Here is a 17,030-nt window from a genome sequence, read left to right on the forward strand (position 1 = left end):
GCCCCTGCTAGCTAAGGCAGAGGAAACATTGTGGTAATCTGAGCGCTGCACACATGCAACCATCATACACATCATGTTATCATATGGATAATGATGTGTATCAAGCCCTTTTACTGCTGTCTTTTTTGTAAATTGTTTAGAAAGATTGTCTTTGTGTAGCTTTCCCTTTATTGACATCAATGGGGGCCCCCAACCATTTCCTATGACTGGAGCCCTGTCCAGACCTTTGAAGGTCAAGTCTTTTTGGTTTACCTTCCATGCGCATCTCATTTATTTTGGGGGCACTGGTCCGTGCTTTTGGTTACAAGTGCAGTGACCCTGCCGTCTTTCCAGGATTCCTTTGTTGTTTGTCAACAGGCTGGTGACAGCAGATCATTTTGGCCTGTTCAGTTTTACAGCATAATGCCATTTTGAGTACCACATGCTCCAAATGTTTTATGTCATGTCCATTGGCCATTTTGTCTTCTAGCCTTCTTTCCTGCTATCCCAGGTCAAGAAGAAATTCCACACATGGTAAGACCGTTCCTCCCCAAAACACTCAGTTTCACTGGCAAAGAGGCAGTTTAGGCATCCTCGCTGCGTCTGGGAGTTGAGAATGTCTTGTTCCAATCCACATTGCGGCTAGGAGAGGTCTGTTGCAGGGCAGATATTGCCCATGATTGGACAGCCCTTGCCAGTATGAATGGGGCAGATTCTAGCCATTGGTGAGCTGGGAATCCATAGCTCGAATATGGGATAAAAGGAGGAGTCATGCACCCCTTCTCCAATTTGTCGTTCGGAGCCAAGATCACTACAAAGAGGAGCAGACCGCTGAAGACCCGAAGACAGACATTGAAGACAACCAGCATTGCCTGCAGCCAAATCCCGGTGATGCATGCTTGTCTGCATCGATCTCCAGAAGACCTTTTATTTTATTTTATTTTGCATTTTTAAAGCGCTCACACAGCCCGCGGGCATCGAGGCGCTGTTACAGGAATTGTTTGTTTTGTCAGTTGCATAATTGTTTTTTTTTTTGTCTTAGTTGCGTATTTATAACACGCTCAAACACCCAGAGGTTTCTAAGCGCGGACCCGGGGATCAAACCTGTGTTGCTTCGTGTCGTCTTGCTTCCAAGGCGCGCACTTTGCCGTTAAGCTATCCTCCCAGGACCTTGGTCAGTGCTTCAACCCATGGGCTGGTGGGACAACCCAGTCAGGATCCCGGCATGACGAACTTTGCCTTCAGTAGCCTTCAGAGGTGTCCCAGACCATCCTGTGGGGTGACCAGCTTCACTCGAGGCATCTCGGGTGCATCGGTCCCCATTCCAATGTGCACTTGGAAAACTTCAGGTCATCTACTGGTGGACCAAGACCTATCCTCCTGTGTTGCTGTCCTCCACCACGAAGAGCGGCCTTCCAGGAGTGTGCCTTCTTTATAGCCCTGAATTTCACCTGCCGTCTCCTGATTGAAGTGATATTCGCCGTTGCCCGTCTCAGTCTGTCATGTCCTAGGGGGTCATTGTGGAACCTCTGGTGGCTATTGTCCTGTCGTGTCCGGTCCATCCAGCTTGAAGACATCAGGAAGCACATTGCAGGAGCGCAGAACTGCCAGATTTCCAGACCCAATCCGGAGCCTAAAACTAGCACCGAGCCTAGGACTCCTAGAATCTCTGCAACCAGACCAATGACTGAAGTAAGTAGGCTCAGCAATTCTGAAGATCCTTGGGGTGATCTCTCAGAAAATTGGACTAAGGGGCGGGGGTTTGCATACCCATTTCCAAACCACCTTCTCCCACAGAGATTCTATGGGAGTGAAGTTCCCCAAGTCTCCCTTGCTTGGTCGTGGTCAGTGGAATTCTGGCCAAACATGTACTTACTTGTTGGCTTTGCAAATACTTGCACTGTGACTCTCAAGACTTCCAACTCCCTACAACATGAAATTAGCTGGGATGTTGCCTCTTTCTGAGAGTCTAGGCCTCCTTATTTAGCAGGGAAGGATGACATGTTTTAATTGCTTTGCATTGTGTTTTATTTCACTTCACTACCTTAGGTGTACTGTTTTTCACTACTGAACTCTTTTACTGTTTCTTAGTGTAAAGTGTAGTTGAGATTACCAAATGTGCATGAATATATTCTGTGGCAGGGTCAGTAAATTGACCTGGTCAAGAGGTTATGGGGACCTCTCAGACTCGGCAATCCTTCCCTTCTTTTTGTGCCCCTGTGATTGGCAATAGTACAACTAGTTAACAACCCCATAACACTGTTGCAACATTTGAAACAACAAAAAAGAAAAATAATCTATTGAACAACAAAAACATGCAACATAGCTCAGGGATAATTCTTATGGGCGCTAAGCCTGGCCACCGCAATACTGTCTCAGTTAAGCTAAAGGAGAGGCGCCATGGTAATAAGAATCTACAATGGTAAGAGGCAGCCCAACACTCGATGATGAACACCTTGTTCGTAGAACGGCTATAGCGTGGATCAATGCAAGGATAGATAAACGCACATATTGTACCATAACTGGAGGCAGCTGTCCATACTACTCCAGGTATGTGGGCCTTCAACCATGAGCTGTGTTTGGGCCCTGACCCAGCGGCTGTGACTGGGTCAGGGTGAATATTTCCTGGATGAAGAGACGCCTCTGCTTCTCTCTCTGTACCCATTGACCACTTCTTACCGGCTCAGGTGAAGAGAAGCATGCCTGGGAAGCCCCACCTGTAAGAAACAAGGTAACCTCTGCTCTTCACTTCTGTATTATGGGCCACGCCAGGTCGTGATATATTTGAATGAAAGCTTCACAAAAGATTATACCCAGCGGTGTTCCGTTCGGCCTGCATGATCTCCTGTTTGACCGTAGAGAAGTGCACTAGCGTCCGTACACGTCCAGTGGGGCGTGAGCCCGCTATATCCTAAGTGGGGCGTGGAAGGCGATGGGTGCGCTCCAAGAAAAGGGGTGCTCCACATCAGGTTGGAGTTTAAACAAAGAGCAGAAGACAGCATGCCCATATTTGGATAGGGCCTTATCTTGCACATCCAGCAGGGTACCTTTCAGCTTGGTGTTGCTACAAGAACGGGGTTCGGTGTCCTCCTGCCGAGACTCAATCGACCTGCATCTTTGTTCCAGAGCAGCCAATAGTTGCCCACAATTGTAAAGTTGACCAGCCCGATTGCCAGATGCAGCCTTCGCCTCAATGACCCTCTGCTCCAAATCCCTGACAGGGTTGCCGAGTTCAGCCACCTTAGAGGAGATTTCCGCAATACCTCACTGGATTTCCCTCTTGATCTCTCCCAGGAGGGCACGCAGGTTCGCCTTCTTAGCTAAATGATCTGAAGAGTCACCACCGTTCACCGCCACGTGAACCATCGCCACCATTATTTCTGCACTCGTATGCCTGTCCTGAGCACACAGCAAGGAGACCATGTCGCCAGACTTGTGGAGTACATTGCCAGCCAAGTATGTAAAGGACCAGTAGGGATGGTGAATGCCGTCGGCAGGGCTGTTAGGCGTTCAAGGATGGCACCAAGTAGCAGTCACGAGGAAGGCACCACAGCCCAAGGGGTCCAGGTCAAATACTACTACGGGAACTGGCCTTTCCAGGGTACTCCCAGAGCAATTGACGATGGGGCATAACTAATACGGTGACCCTCGGATATTCACCAACGGCTGCTTAACAAGCACCAATTAGGAATCCAAATCAACATTGACTCAAAGGCACAGTGACATCAGTAGCCAACCAAGAATAGCACAGCGCTAACAGGGCGGGGTGGCGCAGATACAGGGACACGTCAGGACAGCCTGTCCAGGTTTGAGCGATAGCCACTGCAGGCTCCACAGATCCACAGCACGATGGTATGGCACTAACGGATCGCTCCTGTAGGTCGAGCTGCGAGCTCTTCAGCAGCAGTCCTCCCCTCCACACAAACCTCTGGGAAAACAGGTTTGGCGTTACTATCTGCAGGGCCACAGGCTTCTTCAGGCCAAGGATTGCCTCTCACAGGGCGCCATCATGGCATGGTCTCGTCACTTCTCCAGAACATCAGCAAATTCCAGAATCAGCCACGCCTCCCCTACCAATCCCCCATCAGTCTTGTGTGCACTGGAGATTTCTGATTATCCCCCAGGTGTTGGGATGAAGGTGGCACAGGAGGCCAGTCCAGGCAGCCAGACAATCTAAATGAATCACTGGAGATCACATTGAAAAGACATGTTCAAGCAGTTTTAGTTCCACCCTCTGTTGAGGGTGCTACAGCAACAAATCCATTGGGGAAGGCCTAAAACACCCGACAGGAAAGGGAAGGTCGACCACTCTTAAACAAGGGCAGCGTGGGCAAAGCAACAAGGTAGGAGTAGTAGGTCAAAACAGAGGTACAATTAGTGCACACATATAACTCCAGAAAATACATCACACTCATATACTGAAAAATATATACTTTAGTGAAGTCACAAGTTAAGATAAGTACTTTTGGTATTAAAACGGTATGCAGTGATAAAATGGCGTCAAAAATATTGCCTGTAAAAAAAAAAAAATGGGGGCAAAAAATGCGGTGGTTTGACCCGTTAGAGGTGATATGATATGGCATTTGTAACGCGCCTATACACAAGTGTTTCAAGGCGCAACGAGGCAAGGGAGGGGAACAAAGGGAGACAGCCAACGATCCTACTAGGCCAGGTGTGTCCCCCGCTCCCATTAAATGGTAGAATGGGTCCGGGAGTTGCGGGGGTGTCCCCTGCAACCTTTACATGGACTGTGGCGCAAAACCACTGCATTTTTGCCGCAATATTTTCTGTTCACGGCCATTTTGTCCATGATTTTAACACATGGAACCATTAAAACACAGTATTAAAAACATACCAGCTTATTATAAAGACTGTAAGGCCTATATAAGGCCTCTTCTTACCACAACCTCTATATGTGGGTCCTCTATCAGAGGGGAGTACAAATGGGTGGTGGGAACCAGGGAACCATACATCCTAGCAAGCAGGTAAGTACCCAGTAGTCTGCACATCTAAGACACATACCAACCCTAGCATATGTGGAAGGCCCAAGACCTGATGATCAATAAAATACACATATGGCAGGGTATGGCATTAAAAAGGGAACCACAATTTTACCCAAGGAAAAATGGCCTAAACATCCGCATGGCCTAAATCACAATTCAAAAACAAAGAGGTGATGGCTGGAAGGTTTAGAATTAATCTTAACCACTGGCAATGCTCTGGGCAACCCTCCAGACCACCGTTCTTCGCCTGCCAAGCCATTACAGAAGGGAAAGACCATATGGAAATCAGGCTTGGCCCCACCCCAAAAGGGGCAGTCCAGCCCGAACTGCTAGGCCACATCCCTTCTGCACGAGACCACAAGCATCCCCAAACATGTTTCGCCCTTGTTGGGGCTCATCAGTGAGGAGTAGCTTGGGTCTCTAGGCCCAGCAGGCACGGGACCCACGTCTGGGCATACCCGTCCCACTCGGGGTGACATAGCAAAAACAAAGAGGTGATGGCTGGAAGGTTTAGAATTAATCTTAACCACTGGCAATGCTCTGGGCAACCCTCCAGACCACCGTTCTTCGCCTGCCAAGCCATTACAGAAGGGAAAGACCATATGCAAATCAGGCTTGGCCCCACCCCAAAAGGGGCAGTCCAGCCCAAACTGCTAGGCCATCACCTTTCTGTTTTGCTAAAGTCACCCCGAGTGGGACGGGTATGCCCAGACGTGGGTCCCGAGTCTGCCGGGCCTAGAGACCCAAGCTACTCCTCACTGATGACGCCCAACAAGGCTGAAACATGTCTGGGGATGCTTGTGGTCTCGTGCAGAAGGGATGTGACCTAGCAGTTCGGGCTGGACTGCCCCTTTTGGGGTAGGACCAAGCCTGATTTGCATATGGTTTTTCCCCTTCTGTAATGGCTTGGCAGGCTGAAAAACGATGGTCTGGAGGGTTGCCCAGAGCTTTGCCAGTGGTTATGATTTATTCAAAACCTTCCAGCCATCACCTTTCTGTTTTGCTAAAGTCACCCCGAGTGGGACGGGTATGCCCAGACGTGGGTCCCGAGTCTGCCGGGCCTAGAGACCCAAGCTACTCCTCACTGATGACGCCCAACAAGGCTGAAACATGTCTGGGGATGCTTGTGGTCTCGTGCAGAAGGGATGTGACCTAGCAGTTCGGGCTGGACTGCCCCTTTTGGGGTAGGACCAAGCCTGATTTGCATATGGTTTTTCCCCTTCTGTAATGGCTTGGCAGGCTGAAAAACGATGGTCTGGAGGGTTGCCCAGAGCTTTGCCAGTGGTTATGATTTATTCAAAACCTTCCAGCCATCACCTTTCTGTTTTGCTAAAGTCACCCCGAGTGGGACGGGTATGCCCAGACGTGGGTCCCGAGTCTGCCGGGCCTAGAGACCCAAGCTACTCCTCACTGATGACGCCCAACAAGGCTGAAACATGTCTGGGGATGCTTGTGGTCTCGTGCAGAAGGGATGTGACCTAGCAGTTCGGGCTGGACTGCCCCTTTTGGGGTAGGACCAAGCCTGATTTGCATATGGTTTTTCCCCTTCTGTAATGGCTTGGCAGGCTGAAAAACGATGGTCTGGAGGGTTGCCCAGAGCTTTGCCAGTGGTTATGATTTATTCAAAACCTTCCAGCCATCACCTTTCTGTTTTGCTAAAGTCACCCCGAGTGGGATGGGTATGCCCAGACGTGGGTCCCGAGTCTGCCGGGCCTAGAGACCCAAGCTACTCCTCACTGATGACGCCCAACAAGGCTGAAACATGTCTGGGGATGCTTGTGGTCTCGTGCAGAAGGGATGTGACCTAGCAGTTCGGGCTGGACTGCCCCTTTTGGGGTAGGACCAAGCCTGATTTGCATATGGTTTTTCCCCTTCTGTAATGGCTTGGCAGGCTGAAAAACGATGGTCTGGAGGGTTGCCCAGAGCTTTGCCAGTGGTTATGATTTATTCAAAACCTTCCAGCCATCACCTTTCTGTTTTGCTAAAGTCACCCCGAGTGGGACGGGTATGCCCAGACGTGGGTCCCGAGTCTGCCGGGCCTAGAGACCCAAGCTACTCCTCACTGATGACGCCCAACAAGGCTGAAACATGTCTGGGGATGCTTGTGGTCTCGTGCAGAAGGGATGTGACCTAGCAGTTCGGGCTGGACTGCCCCTTTTGGGGTAGGACCAAGCCTGATTTGCATATGGTTTTTCCCCTTCTGTAATGGCTTGGCAGGCTGAAAAACGATGGTCTGGAGGGTTGCCCAGAGCTTTGCCAGTGGTTATGATTTATTCAAAACCTTCCAGCCATCACCTTTCTGTTTTGCTAAAGTCACCCCGAGTGGGATGGGTATGCCCAGACGTGGGTCCCGAGTCTGCCGGGCCTAGAGACCCAAGCTACTCCTCACTGATGACGCCCAACAAGGCTGAAACATGTCTGGGGATGCTTGTGGTCTCGTGCAGAAGGGATGTGACCTAGCAGTTCGGGCTGGACTGCCCCTTTTGGGGTAGGACCAAGCCTGATTTGCATATGGTTTTTCCCCTTCTGTAATGGCTTGGCAGGCTGAAAAACGATGGTCTGGAGGGTTGCCCAGAGCTTTGCCAGTGGTTATGATTTATTCAAAACCTTCCAGCCATCACCTTTCTGTTTTGCTAAAGTCACCCCGAGTGGGACGGGTATGCCCAGACGTGGGTCCCGAGTCTGCCGGGCCTAGAGACCCAAGCTACTCCTCACTGATGACGCCCAACAAGGCTGAAACATGTCTGGGGATGCTTGTGGTCTCGTGCAGAAGGGATGTGACCTAGCCGTTCGGGCTGGACTGCCCCTTTTGGGGTAGGACCAAGCCTGATTTGCATATGGTTTTTCCCCTTCTGTAATGGCTTGGCAGGCTGAAAAACGATGGTCTGGAGGGTTGCCCAGAGCTTTGCCAGTGGTTATGATTTATTCAAAACCTTCCAGCCATCACCTTTCTGTTTTGCTAAAGTCACCCCGAGTGGGACGGGTATGCCCAGACATGGGTCCCGAGTCTGCCGGGCCTAGAGACCCAAGCTACTCCTCACTGATGACGCCCAACAAGGCTGAAACATGTCTGGGGATGCTTGTGGTCTCGTGCAGAAGGGATGTGACCTAGCAGTTCGGGCTGGACTGCCCCTTTTGGGGTAGGACCAAGCCTGATTTGCATATGGTTTTTCCCCTTCTGTAATGGCTTGGCAGGCTGAAAAACGATGGTCTGGAGGGTTGCCCAGAGCTTTGCCAGTGGTTATGATTTATTCAAAACCTTCCAGCCATCACCTTTCTGTTTTGCTAAATCACAATTCAACATCAATTTGACATCCTAGGACCTCACACAGTGTTAATGCCCTCTCACCCAGAATAATACATGGAAGCCAGTGAGAGGAAGGAGCCATAGTATACCTTAGCAAAAGCTTCCAAGAATCAATAAGCATTGCACTAACAGTGACCTTCTCGATCCATTTCAATACAAATAGACACATTGTTACTAGATGCAAGTACATTTACCTTAGCAGTAGCGACCGGGATGACTTTAAAAATGGTTATTCTGAAATCACAAGTAAGTACAAACATTGTGAAACTTGATCCAGAGCTCACCGATCACCTAGAGCCGTGGTATTGAGATGTTTTTATGCTAAGCCGCCTCTCGAGTAAATGTATTGTGGTTGCGTCCTCCCAGATGCCTTATCTACTTATATTTTCTTTTAAAAGCATTCACACCATACTCCCTTTTTGAATACCTCAAGCCCCCCTGGACTTTCTCTGGGTCCCTCAGGGGGGGCCAGCCCCACGGTTTGAAGGCCACTGCCCTAGAGGGATTCAGGGAAAATATCAAGGGGTAGGTAAGTACTCCAGAGACACCTAAATGAGAGTTTGTATGTCACTTTACAGTTCCATAAGAAGTAATGGAAAAGTCCACACTTCTGGCGGACAGTCTGATCTATTCAACAGGTGAAGATGCTGCGACTATCAACCACAGGGAAGGCCACAGGAGACCCCAAGGAAGAGTTCCAGGGGTTGGAAGATGGATCCCAGAAGAAGTAGTTTCAGAACAGGAGGATCCCCTATAGAGGCGATGGGGAATTGCTTTTAGGACTCAACTCACATAAATCTCTATCATGAATCAGGGGGAGTATTGTGAATAATCACCCTTCACAGGGCAAGGTATTGAAGCATTCCAATTAAGATGGAAGCATAGGGATCACAGATCAGAGATCTATTTCCTGGTGTCCAAGCGTTAGGGCTCTGGGCCGCAACACTGCGTGGGCCCGGAGACCCCATGCGAGATGCTAGCAGCCTCTGCTGCGCCTGGAAAATGGGACATTTCCCAGGACAACACGCAAGTGCATTGAACGTCTGTCACATTGCGCAGCATGGTGTGTTCTGAAGGGGCAGAGCCACCAACACGGAAGCATTTAGGCAGCTATGACGGAGAACACAGCACTCGACAAAGCTCCGGTAGCTCCTTGCTTGTGAGCTAGTTACCTGTATCTGCTGTCCCTGTGCCTTGGTTACTCAGTGTTTCTGTCCTCCTTACCTATTCTAGCATCTATTTGTTTGTTGCTAGCTCTCCATGTAGTGCGATTCCTCTCCCTCACGCTGTCCTGTCACCCCCTGAGAGGATTCTATTGGCTGCTCACTGTCATCTACTTATTATTGGACTGCCTTGGAAATGGACTGATCTGATATCGCTGTGTACTGCATTGTGCCCGTTTACCGGTTTACTGATTGCCTAATACTGTTCCTGGTATACCTGTCACTTACGTAGACCCTGTCTGACTTCCTTCCCTCCTGTTTCACTCCAGTGGTGTTGGTCTATCTTCGTCTTGCCTCCCAGCTTTTGGTTCATTTCTTCTACAATTACTCGGTCAGGATTTGTTCTGGACTTTTCTTCACTTTATGGATTCTTCACATTAACGTTTGGACTTACTTACTCTATCCCTTTAGTTCTTGAGATGCCCGGGAGGTCCCTGTGCGCCTTTTTTTGACTTTTATATCGTCTTTGTTTCCGGGGATTCGGTTCTCCCATTCCCATCATTCCTGGACTCCTAGTTTCTTTGATCTCTGGAACTTACAAGGTGACTAAATACCTGGGGCTGTGTGGCTGAAGAGAGATACTTATTGTTCCTTTCCTAATACCGTTCTATTTCCTTTTAGAGCCGACAAGTGCCCCCCTATCACCTATCTTTTCTTTGGATTGATTACTACTGGTTTCTTGACTGGTTGAAACCCAGTTGGGAAGCGGATGGGAATCGCCCACGGACGTCACTGTTAGGCAAGATTGTATGCAGTGTCCTTAAGGTGCACTACAATACCCTTGACCTCCTGGCAATAGGGACCCAACCTTTGGTATAAGTCTGAACTACATAGGCTGATAGTGTGGTCGAGTAGCCAGGCTTATTTCAAGAGGGGTCAATGTGAGCAGTAATGTTGTGACACAGAGTTTCGCAGTACAGTTATTCAAATAAACAATTATACCCAGGGATTCTTGATAAAACTATTATTAATTTATTTCACAGTCATTTGTATAAGCCTTCTTCAGAAGGGCACAACATATATGTAATAATTAAAATACAATTCAAAACACACTCTTAGTTTCTCTAAATCAGATGATACCCATTGGGGATGCACACAGACACTTCCTACACCGTCAAGTGACTTAAATAGCTAGGACACTGTAGACCTTGATTACCTTTAGAGCAATAATGAGTTTGGTGTAAAAGATAGAATAGAGGATTAAAACAAAGGCTAACAAATAATTCATAAACAGGCAAGTACTTTTGAAACCTTCCAATGTTCAGTAAATTCACCCTTTCCTGGGGAAAAGATAAAGCACAAAGTCAGAGGTAAGAAGAGTCACTCAGGGAACCAGGACAGCCAATGTTAATTGCACAATGTCAAGAGGAGCTGGAGATCGTCTTTGCAGGTAGGTAAAGTCTTGCACAATTTTTTTAGAAATGTTTGTAGCAAATAGAACACTTGAAGGGCCACAAGATGTAAGGCTTGTGAAGGGCAAAGCTTTAGCAACTCTGTAAGATAACCAAGACAGATCTCAAATGAGAGCAAGCAAGACTACAAAACAAGAGGTAGGTTTTCTTAGACTTTACAGTACCTCTTGTTAGAAGAAATGGTTCCAGCTGGCTTCTGTTCCTGTACAGCTCTGCAGATCCTGTTTTGCCTGAGCCTCAGTCGTGGGGACAAGCGGGAGGACCTCTGGGGACTCCTGTTCTGCAATGGGAAGGTCAGAGGCAGCAATGGGCAAACTTCAATTCAGCGGTCCTTCTGTGTTTCAGCTCCTCGCGTCTGACAGTAAATAGAACCAACGCGGTTCTCGGATACCACTTCAAACTTTCCTTGCTTCTGGGGTTCAGCACTCTGTTGAGGTGGCTCAGACTTGGTCAGTCCTGCATCAGGGAAGTCCGGAGTGCTCGGGTCCAACTTAAAAGCAACGCACACGATCTGGTGTTTCTCTCCCTGGCACTTCGGTTCCTGTAGCAGCAGCAGTAGAAATAACACCAGCTCCGAGAGGATGTCCAGACCGGCTTACTTTGGGGTTGATTGGTACCACCAACTCAAAGGGAGAAGTCGTTCTAGCAGGGCTTCTCTAGTCGAGGTGAATTCGGAGCTTCAGCACAGCAGCAGGGCTTCACCGAGCAAACCAACGGTCCGGGAGTTGCAGTAGGCGGCTCTTCCAAGTTCTTCTTCGGATTCTTTTGTCCATTGATCGACTCTGCCTTCCAAGCCAAAAAGCTTCGCCTTTTATGCCGGTTTCTCCCATTCATTCCAGCCTAGCTGTCAATCACACAGCAGGGTGGCTGTCCTAGCTGGACAGACAGCCGGCCAATCACCTTTGGGTGCATTCCTGTAACCAAGGGGATTAAGCACAGGGAGTTTCGGACACCTTCCTCACTTCCTGCCTCTGCCAGACATACTGGAGCCAGAGTCGAGCTTCACTTTTGAATCCCGCCAAAGACAAAACGAACAAAGAGACCAAACCTGGTTTGGTGCAGAGTAAATCTCAAGAAGGACCGTTCCAACAGGAAATGGCAAAAAAAGAAGATCGGGGCCATTTTGACAAAACGGACCCCCATGGGTGCCTTACTGCAGCTGCAAACGCAGCCTGCAGTAAAAACACACAATGGTAGTAAAAAGTAAACCACTGCCACCAGCCATTAATTGTAGAAAGGGTAACATAAAAAATGTTACATGAGCAACTAGACAAAGGGGATACTAAGTAACTCCTCCAGCACGCTATGGTAAGATAGTGTGTGCTGGGTCTAGAAAGTTACAAAATGTAAGTAAAGTCAATTCCACTTTACTGCTCTTGGAAACAGTAGTTTATCAAGACAAGGTATTTTTACCTTGAGTTAATCTAAGAGGCTTCCCTGTGTCACTGCACTGAAGGTGCTGTGTGACCCAATGCAAAGATGATGCCTATGGAGTTTGTCAGACTCCAAAGTCAAAATAAACACAGAAAATGAATCACATTAAAATTACATGAGAGATAAAAAGTCCTAAAGTCCAGCAAAAGAGCTGGGGGTCTCTAAGGTAGAAGGGAATTAGCACATTTCTGAGAATTCTCCCTAACAGTCACCCACCCCCACCAACATCAGTTGCCGGTCACCAAGCTGCAGTTGTAGCTCAATGGCTCTCACCAGGCCGGATGTCAGAACAATGGCTGATTGGGAAATAGATCACTCTGTTGAATTGGGCATATCCATTAGGTGCTGGAACAGAAAAAGGTAAAAAGGTTGGTGGGATATCTGCTGATACTGGGAAGTGTGGGCAAGAGTATTCAGGTAACAGAACAACAAGATCCCAAATACTAAAGGTTGCTCTCTGTGAATCCTACCACACTGTACAGCAGCTGAAAAGGTACTTCCATCTGGGTCCCTTGAAGAGTGGCGGAGTGGTGAGGCCAGTGGCTTCTTGGCACAAATGGATTCTTGATGCAATTCCAGATTCCTCAGGTGTGCTTTCTACAATGTGGACGATTATCCAAGGCAGCTAGGGATCGCTGGATGGAACCAAGGCTTTGGCATTGGTGGGAACCGTGGTATCCCAAGATCTGTACAGAGGAGTAGTCACAAAACGTAGAAAAGCAATGCATATCAACGTCTCAAAGCCTACACTAAAATACAAAGAAAAATGGAAATCACACGTAGCTAAGGAGTTCACATACGTAAAATGGAGAAAAACATGCCTGCCTGACAGTCAAGTATGCATTGCGAGATGTTCGATTTAAACAAATTTAGCACAATAATTCTGCAGAGAACATATATGGCTCCATGGCTCAAGTAGACATTTACTAATTACTTTGACAATCTGTGTCCAAAATGTACGGATAGAAGTCCATCATTGTGCAAAGGTAGCAGTGTGCAGAGAGAAGTAGTAGAGATGTCGGAGTACGTCATGGATATAAAGTAATGGTACTCTCCTGAACCATGTATGCTGGGTTTAGTGCCTAAGCTAAGAAAGTGAAAAAGTGGTACAAATACATTTCTCCTTTTTGTTTGAATTTTAGAAAAACGGCCTAGCTAAGCAATGGATGTAAGATGGGTCTTCCACCTTACAATAATGGGTCAGAGAGATGGAAAGTTGGGCCCAATCATGTGGAAAGCTAGAGTGGACCAGTCACTTCCTAAGAATGCAGTTCCTTCCTTGCAACGTGGGCACTATCGTGTGGAAAGCTAGAGAGGACCAGTCCCTTCCTTAGAATGCAGCTGCATCGTTGGAATGTGGGCACTATCATGTGGAAAGCTAGAGTGGACCAGTCCCTTCCTCAGAATGCAGTTCCTTCCTTGCAACGTGGGCACTATTATGTGGAAAGCTAGAGAGGACCAGTAACTTCCTTAGAATGCAGTTCCCTCCTTGGAACGTGGGCACCATCATGTGGAAAGCTAGAGAGGACCAGTCCCTTCCTTAGAATGCAGCTGCATCCCATTCTATCAGGTGGAACGCTAGAGTGGACCAGTCGCTTCCTTGGAACGCAGTTGCTTCCTTGGAACGCAGTTGCTTCCTTGGAACGCAGTTGCTTCCTTGGAACGTGGGCACTATCGTGTGGTAAGCTAGAGGGCCAGTCCCTTCCTTAGAATGCAGTTGCTTCCTTGGAATGTGGGCACCATCATTTGGAAAGCTAGAGTGGACCAGTCCCTTCCTTAGAATGCATTTACTTCCTTGGAACGTGGGCACTATCGTGTGGAAAGCTAGAGTGGACCTGTCCCTTCCTTAGAATGCAGTTCCCTCTTTGGAACGTGGGCAACATCATGTGGAAAGCTAGAGGGCCAGTCCCTTCCTTAGAATGCAGCAGCATCCTTGGAATGTGGGCACTATCATGTGGAAAGCTAGAGTGGACCAGTCCCTTTCTTAGAATGCAGTTCCTTCCTTGGAACGTGGGCACTATCATGTGGGAAGCTAGAGAGGACATGTCCCTTCCTTAGAATGCAGGTCCTTCCTTGGAATGTGGGCATTATCATGTGGAAAGCTAGAGAGGACCAGTCCCTTCCTTAGAATGCAGCTGCATCCCATTCTATCAGGTGGAACGCTAGAGTGGACCAGTCGCTTCCTTGGGACGCAGTTGCTTCCTTGGAACGTGGGCACTATCGTGTGGTAAGCTAGAGAGGGCCAGTCCCTTCCTTAGAATGCAGTTCCTTCCTTGGAACGTGAGCACCATCATGTGGAAAGCTAGAGGGCCTGACCCTTCCTTAGAATGCAGCTGCATCCTTGGAATGTGGGCACTATCATGTGGGACGCTAGAGAGGGCCGGTCCCTTTCTTAGAATGCAGTTCCTTCCTTGGAACGTGGACACCATCATGTCAAAAGCTAGAGTGGACCAGTCCCTTCCTTAGAATGCAGTTCCCTCCTTGGAACGTGGGCACTATCATGTGGAAAGCTGGAGTGGACCAGTCCCTTCCTTAGAATGCAGTTCCTTCCTTGAAACGTCGGTACTATCATGTGGAAAGCTAGAGTGGACCAGTCCCTTTCTTAGAATGCAGTTCCTTCCTTGAAACGTCGGCACTATCATGTGGAAAGCTAGAGTGGACCAGTCCCTTCCTTAGAATGCAGTTCCCTCCTTGGAACGTGGGCACTATCATGTGGAAAGCTAGAGTGGACCAGTCCCTTCCTTAGAATGCAGTTCCTTCCTTGAAACGTCGGCACTATCATGTGGAAAGCTAGAGTGGACCAGTCCCTTCCTTAGAATGCAGTTCCTTCCTTGAAACGTCGGCACTATCATGTGGAAAGCTAGAGTGGACCAGTCCCTTCCTTAGAATGCAGTTCCTTCCTTGAAACGTCGGCACTATCATGTGGAAAGCTAGAGTGGACCAGTCCCTTCCTTAGAATGCAGTTCCTTCCTTGAAACGTCGGCACTATCATGTGGAAAGCTAGAGTGGACCAGTCCCTTCCTTAGAATGCAGTTCCTTCCTTGAAACGTCGGCACTATCAAGTGGAAAGCTAGAGTGGACCAGTCCCTTCCTTAGAATGCAGTTCCTTCCTTGGAACTGTTGCAGCGATAACAAGAATGGACCAGTCCCTTCCTTGGAACGTGGCCATTATCAAAAAGATCGGCAGACTGGAAAAAACTATTTTTTCTGATCTAGTCTGTGCAAGGTACAACATTTAATTAAGGATAGCTCTGCAAACTACTCACTTTGGGCAGGATTTCCAGCACTGAGATGTTCTTCCTGCTCCGGCTGTTCCTGATTCCGGCAATACGACTCACACACTTTCTGAACTTTTAAAGAAATGCTTGGCTTAGAAGGGGCTGTAATTGGACAAAAAGAAAAAAAACATGTAAAAGACATTTTCCAGAAATTGGTCACATGAATTGCTGGATTGGCTATATAACGATCGAAAGAGAGCATTGTCAAGTGTTCTATGAGGCGTACATTTGGTGTACAACTACAGCCGCTGCTTTCTGTAGAATATAGATACCCTAAAGGCTGGTTCTGCAGTTAGGAAATATTTTTCTTTTAGCAACTGCCCTTCGATTGACATCAATGCAACCCCCAGCTATTCTGCCATGCCTTGAACCCGGACGTGACTCTAGAGTTAAGTAAGGCCTTTTGGCTTCCCCGCCCTTGCTAAACTTGTTTATTTGTGGGCACTGGTTAGCCCTCATGGTTACCAATGTACAGGGACTCTATCTGCTTTTGTGATTCTAATGTGGCACCTATGACTTTAAAGTGAAGTGCTGCAGGGATACTTTGTGCCCCTATTTCTTTTTTCTGTAGTACCATTTTTGTTACCTTTCTGATGTGACTAGGACAGGCTTGTGGAAGTAAACCGTGTTTTTTATAAATTCTTTCAGTGCACTCCTGTATGCCATGTTTTCTTTTTACTGCAAAATGGTATTTCGAGTACCATATACTCAAAATGACCTATCATACATGGAATTAACTTTTGCAGGATCTGGATTGGATTCCAGGGCAAAGTGCTTTGTAGGCGTTTCCTGGCAGAAGAACAAGTTACTTATCAACTGGTAACGTTCTTTCGATTGGATGTTCCTCCAACGTATTCCTCATCTTAGATGTATTCCATCCAGCTTCGGAAAAAAGAATTTCGGCAGAGGGTGCCGTGCGTCGAGTCGATGGTCCCTCGAAGGCCTCCGTCATCGGGTGTATAAGTAGCACGTGCGGCGCCCGTTGGCCTCAGTTCTGTTTTTGCCCTTTCATTATCTATTTTTCCACTGTGTAGATTGTGCCGGCAGACATGTATTTGCCTTGCGAGAGCTTTGGAGTGGCAATAACCCTACAGAGGGGTAGGCTGGGAGGGCAACGAAGAATACGTTGGAGGAACATCCAATTGAAAGAACGTTACCAGTTGGTAAGTAACTTGTTCTTCAAGTGGATTGTGTCCTCCAACGTATTCCTCATCTTAGATAGACTCCCAAAGCAGTAAGGACAATTTCTGTGGAGGAGGGACTAGATTTGTTCAATATTTTTAGATGGCTGAATATAGAACTGCTTTACCAAAATTCAGCTCCTTGGATTGGGAAGCATCCAGGCTATATCATTTTGAAAAAGTATGCAGCGAAGACCAAGTTGCTGCTTCACA

General features: G+C 47.9%; 1 protein-coding gene across 4 annotated transcripts in view; it reads right to left on the reverse strand.

Annotated features, from left to right (window-relative positions):
- LOC138452994 (zinc finger protein 793-like) overlaps positions 1–17,030 on the reverse strand; it is a 404,979-nt gene that overhangs the window by 144,163 nt on the left and 243,786 nt on the right. For all 4 annotated transcript variants that reach the window (XR_011260346.1, XM_069605395.1, XM_069605396.1 and 1 more), the window contains exon 5: positions 15,625–15,738. Coding sequence is in view for 3 of the 4 variants with exons in the window: in XM_069605395.1 (XP_069461496.1) it covers positions 15,625–15,738 (114 nt within the window). In the remaining variant the exon portion in view is untranslated. The remainder of the gene's footprint in view (positions 1–15,624; positions 15,739–17,030) is intronic.

Source organism: Ambystoma mexicanum, chromosome 4p (assembly GCF_040938575.1).
Source record: "Ambystoma mexicanum isolate Mex_15411 chromosome 4p, UKY_AmexF1_1, whole genome shotgun sequence".
Taxonomy (NCBI): Eukaryota; Metazoa; Chordata; class Amphibia; order Caudata; family Ambystomatidae; genus Ambystoma; species Ambystoma mexicanum.